Source organism: Lineus longissimus, chromosome 12 (assembly GCF_910592395.1).
Source record: "Lineus longissimus chromosome 12, tnLinLong1.2, whole genome shotgun sequence".
Lineage (NCBI taxonomy): Eukaryota > Metazoa > Nemertea > Pilidiophora > Heteronemertea > Lineidae > Lineus > Lineus longissimus.
In genome coordinates, this window is record NC_088319.1 from 7,757,306 (window position 1) to 7,765,175 (window position 7,870).

Consider the following 7,870-nt stretch of genomic DNA (forward strand, 5'->3'; position numbering starts at 1 on the left):
CTATTCGAATGACAAGTAATCATCGCAGAATCTCGAAATTGCGGTTGTTGGGAACAGATTATAGTCGCCGCAAATAGCTGGTCTATTGGAGTTATTGAATGTCTTTTAGAAACATGTATTTCTGAATTATTTAACTATATCACATGTTCATTCTGACTCGAGTCTAGTAATAAATGAGTTGAAGTTTTACATAGAACTGGGTGGTCGTTATTCCCTTAGAACCTGGGCATCCCCGACATTTTGGTGCCGTGACCAGGTCCAGGACTCTCTCTCGAAGATGGCAACGCACACTAGAATTCGCAAGTCAAGAGGCGCGTACCGCGGACAAATCTCGAAGTCCATCACGAAAGCCGAAACGATCACCAGTATAGAATTAACAGAAGACCATCTAGATCAACTCACAGCAGTCGAACAACATATAACTAAGGCATTCGAGCAAGTTAGGAAGTTAGATGCTGAGCTGCTTGAAATTACTAAGGACGACGACGTAGCAGAGGTAATCGTAGAGGCTGACGACCATAACGCTGAAGTTGAGGAATACCTCCTGAAACTCAAAAGACATATTGAGAGACAAACACACAAAAAAAAGCCAACGCCCACTCCCGCAGTTGTACCACCGAAGGCGAAGACCGTCCGACTTCCTAAACTAAGCCTAGCGTCATTCGATGGGGATTTACTCAAGTGGCAGAGCTTTTTTGACAGTTTCGCAGCATCGGTGCATAGTGACCCAGACTTAGACGGTTTCCATAAATTCCAGTACCTAAAGGCTCAGCTTACAGGAGAAGCATCTCGTGTTATTCAAGGACTAGCATTAACTAATGCAAACTATGCACACGCCCTGGAACTATTACGAAACCGTTACGGACAACCGCATAAACTTTCTAGTGCATACATGAAAGCTTTATGGGACCTCCCTAAGCCAAGTGGTGAATTCACTGGATTACGTCACTTCTATGACACTCTTGAAATTCTTATTCGTGGATTAGATACCCTGGGAAAATCAGAGAATACCTACGGTGACCTGTTAGTACCTATCGTCCTTGAGAAGCTTCCAGGATCTATTCGACAACAATTGGCAAGAACCCACGGAAGTAGTGATTGGAAGTTGAAAGACTTACGAACGAATCTTTTGAAAGAAATCGAAGCTATTGAAGAAGGAAATGTGACCAGTTACACAACTCCCAGTGCTATCTCATCTTCAACTGCAGCTTTCCATACGGATACTAAACCGTTTCATAAGACATGCGCATTCTGTAAGGACGCTTCACATAATTCGGTGAATTGCAAGACAGTAATAGATCATGACAAACGTCAACAAATCGTAAAGCGAGATCGTCTTTGCTTTAACTGCCTTGGCAATCACAAAATAAAGGACTGTAAGTCGAAACGAACATGTCGCCACTGTAGTCGGAAACATCACACGTCCCTCTGTAGGTCAACCAATATGGGATCCGAAACATTAATGACGCAATCAACTACGTGTACGGATAACGAAGTTAGAGCCTGTCGAAATACGACGCAAGTTCACGCTAAGTCGGTGTCAGCAGGTGACGTCAATGTTGACGGTTTGTCGAAGTCGGGAACAGTTTTACTGAAAACAGCCGTTGCTGAAATCTCTTCTGGATCATATACTTATACAGCGACGATACTTTTCGACGAAGGCGCAACACGATCGTTTATAACGAAGGATTTCGCACGAAAGTTGGATATCACGCCGGAGGGATCGCAGAAAATTCAACTTGCTGCATTCGGTGGCAAACCTTCTCATGTCAAATCCTACGATAAGGTGTCATTCGCAGTGCATACGATCACCGGTGGAAAGATGGATATTTCAGCACTTGTAGTTCCGAAAATTTCCGCTCCCATCAAAAACTTCGTTAATGCTTCACTCTTGGATTTACCTCACCTACGGGAATTACCTTTCGCTCATCCAGTTTCCAATGTGGATTAGTTCGAGATATCGGTTCTCATCGGGGCCGATTTCTATTGGGATTTCATGATGGATCACGTAATACGAGGCCCTGGACCCACTGCAGTGCAGTCCAAGCTCGGTTACTTACTCTCTGGCCCGATATACAAGGAATCTCATGAATCGAACACTACGATACTACACATAGCTACTAATATTCTCGATGAGAAAACCAAACTTCAGGAATATTGGGATTTAGAAACGTTAGGTATCAAAGATGACCCATCTGACCTATGCAAGTCAATGGATTTTGAGTCATACTGTGAAACGCATTTACGGTTTGAGGACAACGGCTACATTGCAAGACTTCCGTGGAAAGCAGAGTATCCACCCTTGCCAACGAATTATGACGTGTGCGTGCGACGTACACGAAATATGATTCGAAAGCTATCACCCGACTTACGCAAGATGTACAATGACATTATCCAGGATCAAACCAGACGTGACTTCATTGAAGAAGTTCCCATAGATGATGTAGCCTGTGGTCACTATCTCCCACATAGGCCAGTCAAGAAAGATTCAGCTACAACTCCAATAGGAATAGTATACGACTGTAGCTGTAAAGTTGGTGAAGGAGCTAGCCTTAATGACTGTTTAGAGACTGGACCGCCACTTCAGAACGATCTTGCTGCAATCCTTGTTAGATTTCGCCTACATCACTACGCTCTAGCAACTGACATAGAAAAGGCGTTTCTGAACGTTGGGCTTGACGCAGAGGATCGGAAGTTTACAAAATTTCTGTGGTTGACGGATAGTAACGACCCAAACAGTGCCTTCAAGGTGTACCAGTTTAAAGTGGTGCTTTTCGGAGCAGTGTGCTCACCTTTTATTCTAAACGCCACTGTCAGGTCACACTTAGACAAACACGAATCCCCAGTTGCAGCCGATATGAAGGACAATATCTATGTTGACAATGTAGCGAGTGGAGCTGAAAGCACACATGACACTGTGAAATACTACCAGGAATCCAGAAAGGTAATGAAATCTGGTGGATTCAATCTCCGAGCATGGTCGTCCAATTGCCCTGAACTTCGGAAATTGGCTGAAGCAGACAACGTTTACAACCCAGATCGAATTGCTAATGTGCTTGGACTAGACTGGGATACTGAACAGGACATTCTGCGATATTCAAAGCGGAAAATTGAACCTTCAATAGACAATCTGGTGACAAAACGTGAAGTTGTTCAAGTTACAAGCAGTATCTATGATCCACCTGGACTTCTGTCTCCAGTACATGTTATGGCTAAGATATTTATACAAGAGCTATGGACACACAAGTTAGATTGGGACGAACCGCTGCCGGACGAGCTTAACCATACTTGGAGAAGGTTGAGTCAGGAGCTGTCAACCGTGACACAATCATGTGCCATTGATCGCAAATACTTCGATTGTCAAAACACTAGCAACGATTTGTATGAGCTTCATGTATTTGCAGACGCGAGAATATATGTATTGTGGTGGTAGGAATCTAGGTAATTCTAAGCTATTTTAACAAAAGCCCTTACAGGCCTTTTTGTCTCAAATTAGCTTAGAAACCCCTAAGAACCAGACACCACAATACATATATTCTATCATTCATGAAATGGTCAGTGAAGCGTTGCAGTGAAATGGTAAGGGAATACTAGAGTTCAATGGGTTATTCCATTAAAATAAATGGCCTTTTTACTGTCTTCATTAACCAAAATTCAAGGAAAAAATTCAAGTAAATTAAATGTATTATCCAATAGCAAATCAACATAAAAGTAAATTCACCTATGACTTCTTTAATTTAGAAGTAACTGTTAATACTAATAACTTCTTCCGCCTACAAGAAACTAAGATAACACCTGGGTTTTTGAGCCTGAAAAATAAGAAAGACTGTCTGCTACTGGAAAAGAATCCATTATCGTTTTACCAGAACCAATTTAACATGGCTGTTTGGTTTGCTACAACAGGTTGTGGTATTTCAATAGACGATCACTTGAATCACAGTGACCCATTGTTAAGGTCAATTTACAGGTTTCATGTTTACTATCAAATATTGAAGATCATGAAGAATCTAGAGATACCAATTCCAGGTGAAAGTGATTTTAATGAGACAAACAATAACATTAACCGTAGGAAACTAGGAGGGTTATTGAGTGAATTTGGTTTAAAAGACGAGTACGATTTCTCGGTGTTTGAAAATAACGGTGGTTGGAGATCATGGAGTGTACCGGATTACAACCCGAACATAACTGATCCCGGATATTACATCAATGATTCTAAAATCAATTTCTTCCTCATGCAAGTTCATGAAAATAGAATGCCACCGATGTTCAGTAAAGACTGGGATGCTGGAATGGCTAATTTCAAATATCCAGATATTTTCATCAAGGATCATGTCAGGAGACACAAGAATGTATTTGATGTAATTACACAAAATGAATGTCAAACCTATCAACAATTCATGATATTTAAATCAAATGGTTTCTCTAATCCTGGAATAGAGAGGTTAAATGATACAATAAGAACATATGTTTACTGTATTCTGGGTGCTCAGGCGTTGACCAGAACACCAATAATTGGAGTACCGGGTACAGAATTGGATGCACAGAAGGAATTTAACAAACTATTAAAGGATTCGATTAATCAACATCCTGATATTCCCACTTCAATTCAAAGATATCAAAAAGCAGTGAGTGACACTCATACAAGACTAGATTATGTAATAGCACCAGGATTGTATGTCATAGGTTCAAATATGGTACTCGTTATTGGTAAGCTGGATAACTACAATAATAACATTTTAATAGCGCCAAAAAATGCTAAACCCGGTAAGAATGACATTAACCACAAAAAGACCTTACCACCACCACTGATGGAAGGAAATAGTTCTAAGAAAATAAGAGTTAAGAGTAGTGTTGGTACTGTCAAGTCGGACTTCGTCCTGAGAGCAAAGCTCGAGACCAGTCATAAACCAAATAGTAATGTTGATACACCAAAAACAACTGAAACCTCAAAGAATACTCCTACTACTACTAAACTTGACACCAAAGTTGAGAAGGTGGATGATACTCATGAAACAATTAAATTCATGCTTTACTCAGTTGTTGGTACATTGATTGTTTTTATGGTTAGATAAATAAGTAATTATGGCTGAAGGAGGTGAAAATTATGAAATGGATGATTACGATTCACAATCATCATCATCATCATCAGGAACTTTTGAACAAATTCTAGAAATGAGAAAGGATGATTTAATTAATCAATATTATCACGCAAGATACAACACAGGTGAAACCAATAGAACTTTTCAAGATGCCGGCACAACATACAACACAGGAGGTGAATATATCCAAATGGATGAGATAGATCCTAATACAAGTGAAACCAATAGAACTTTTCAAGATGACGGCACAACATACAACACAGGAGGTGGAAATCTTTCTACTGAAACTTCATTCACTACAACTCCAGAAAGGCCAGGCACAACATACAACACAGGAGGTGAAAATCTTACTGATGAAACTTCATTAAGTACACCTCCAGAAAGAGTAAGAGGTATTGTCCCTGAATTGATGGAAAAGGAGTCATTTCTAGATGATAAAGAGGATAAACTTGATACAGCATTGAAAAAAAGTGGTAAATGGAAATATGACCCTAACAAACTAAGTAAACTAGCAACACGTATTTATTTGCACAACGAGGAACCTTACTTCTTGCCTACAAAAGGAGAATTAGCAAACTTTACAGAACAACAAAAGAACAATATGAATGAAATTCCTAATCCTAATGGAGGGAATGCCCTTATCATTCCTTTAATTAAATCAGATGGTAAATTCCTTTCTGAAGGCACATTAAAGACTAAGTTTGGTACTAGATTTGCTAACATGATTAGAGGTATGATTGCACCTGACCCACCAGTAAGTCAACCTACATTAGTAACCCCTGAAACACAGGCAGTAATTAATGAGGTATACAGTTCAAACCAACCAATAGATAAATTAATTGATTCTAATGATGATGAACTTAAAACACTGGGTTTTACTGAATCTGCCTTGAGAGAACTTAGAGGGTTAAAACAGGCTGGTGATGATCTAGCTGCAGTAAAGAGGGATAAGGACATGCAAATAGAAAGCCTAGAAGAAGAACTTAATAATTTAACAAGAGACTATGTAAAGTCTGTAGAAGAAGATACTGAAGATAAAGGAGAGTTGAAAAAGCAAATAGATGAACTAAATGACAAATTGTATGAGGAACAGTCAAAGGTATGGAGGTTAGACAATGACAGGGAGTCACAAACTAGAAGAATTAAACGTTTAATTGTTGATGTTCTAAAGAAACCAGATTCAACTATTCCTCTGAAGGACAGAATAAAGTTACTTTTTAAGACGTATGGTGTAACCATTAGCGCCATAATAACAGCTGTTGTAATGACATTTACAACTCTAGGTCTTAGTATCAGTAGTGCTTTAAGTGGTGCCACTAAATCTGTAAAACCAACTCCAGGACCAGACCCAACTCCAGGACCTACACCAGAACCTGGACCAAAACCATCAATACCAGATAAAGTAAAAGAAGGTCTCAAGAAGTTTGCTGAATGGCTAAAAGAACTAGCCAAGAAATCAGCTGCGGCTTTACCGGGAATCATCGGTTCTATCGTATCATTTCTCCTGAAAACAATTGGTGCAGTTGTTGGCTTTCTAGCTGAACATCTGATCATAGCAGATATTGCTATTGTGAGCTCCATAATTTATGGTTTAATTGGGGGTGTTAAAGCCTTAAAATCACGTAAAACAGTAAAATCACGTAAAAGGTCTTAGGTGACCTTCTATCAAAACAATGTTTAAAAAATAATTATTATGTAAATATGAATAAATACATCTCATTAAAAGACTATTATTCTAGTGAGTCGGACTTCGTCCTGAGAGCAGAGCTCGAGTGGAACAATGAGAATCTTAAAGGATACATTCGTCCTAGGGTCATGGATAGAAATTTTAGTGAAGAAAATGTCAGCAAGAATTATGACAGTGGGAAATTTGATAAGCCTACTGAGACAATCAAAGTAGTCCTGCCAAGAATGAAAGAATATGACGTCAGTACCAACACTAATGCTCAATTCTGCCGTAATTGTAAAAGGTGGACACTTTTTGAGTATAAAAAAAACTTGAATTCAGCAAGGTACGCAGCTAAAACTGTGAAGTATCAATTCTGCACCAATTGCAATTCGACTACTTACGACGATGATTTTAAAACTCTTGAGATCAATATTGACAACAAGACACGTTACTTTGACAGTATTCTAAGGAAACTTGGATGGAGTCGGCTGTCCGAATCGGCAGTTAAGTATTTAAAGGACTTTGTGGAAGGGTATTTACAGTGCTACTTTTCAAGTCACAGAAAATGTCTTAGTAAGCAGAGATATGAAAGTACTCTTCAGTCAGCCCTAAAAATGGGTATTAACACTCTCCCCTCTAAGTTATGTAACCAAGGGTTACATGGTGAAGCCATGCTTTTTAAATTTCACTGTGGGGAATATGATTGGTTTCTTGCCATTGAATTTATTAACAAGGCAATTGGTAAACCGCAATTAACCGATGAGAATATCACTGACCTTAGACTAGTGTACTATGCTTTCCTTAGATTTCTGCATTACTGTGGTGTCAAGGTCACCATTAACTACAAGGTATTTTTACACCAAGCCTTTAAAACGCTGAAAATTGATTATGTAATATTTACACCTTTTTTAACCAACAAGGAGCGAGTAAATGATTTGGAGAGATTATGGTATGATTTCACTCAAAGTATTTTCTTCCAGAATTACAAGGTTGAGAAGGAATATGACCAGGATATTGACAAGCAGTTTGACGTTTTACTGAGTGCCAGTGCAGGTCGAGACATTAACTGCATCAGTAATATTAAGTTTACACCAGCCGGACT

General features: G+C 39.2%; 2 protein-coding genes across 2 annotated transcripts; both read left to right on the plus strand.

Moving 5' to 3' along the window:
• Positions 1–277: 277 nt before the first annotated feature.
• Positions 278–1,951, plus strand: LOC135496506 (uncharacterized). The gene has a single exon (XM_064785865.1). The coding sequence runs from the start codon at positions 278–280 to the stop codon at positions 1,949–1,951; it is 1,674 nt and encodes a 557-aa protein (XP_064641935.1).
• A 48-nt stretch (positions 1,952–1,999) lies between these two features.
• On the plus strand, positions 2,000–3,433 carry LOC135496507 (uncharacterized). Its single transcript, XM_064785866.1, has one exon. The coding sequence runs from the start codon at positions 2,000–2,002 to the stop codon at positions 3,431–3,433; it is 1,434 nt and encodes a 477-aa protein (XP_064641936.1).
• The last annotated feature ends 4,437 nt before the right edge of the window (positions 3,434–7,870 follow it).

What these genes read in the sequence shown, in the direction of transcription:
- LOC135496507 (XM_064785866.1), top strand. Translation starts at nt 2,000, where the DNA reads ATGGATCACGTAATACGAGGCCCTGGACCCACTGCAGTGCAGTCCAAG.
- LOC135496506 (XM_064785865.1), top strand. Translation starts at nt 278, where the DNA reads ATGGCAACGCACACTAGAATTCGCAAGTCAAGAGGCGCGTACCGCGGA.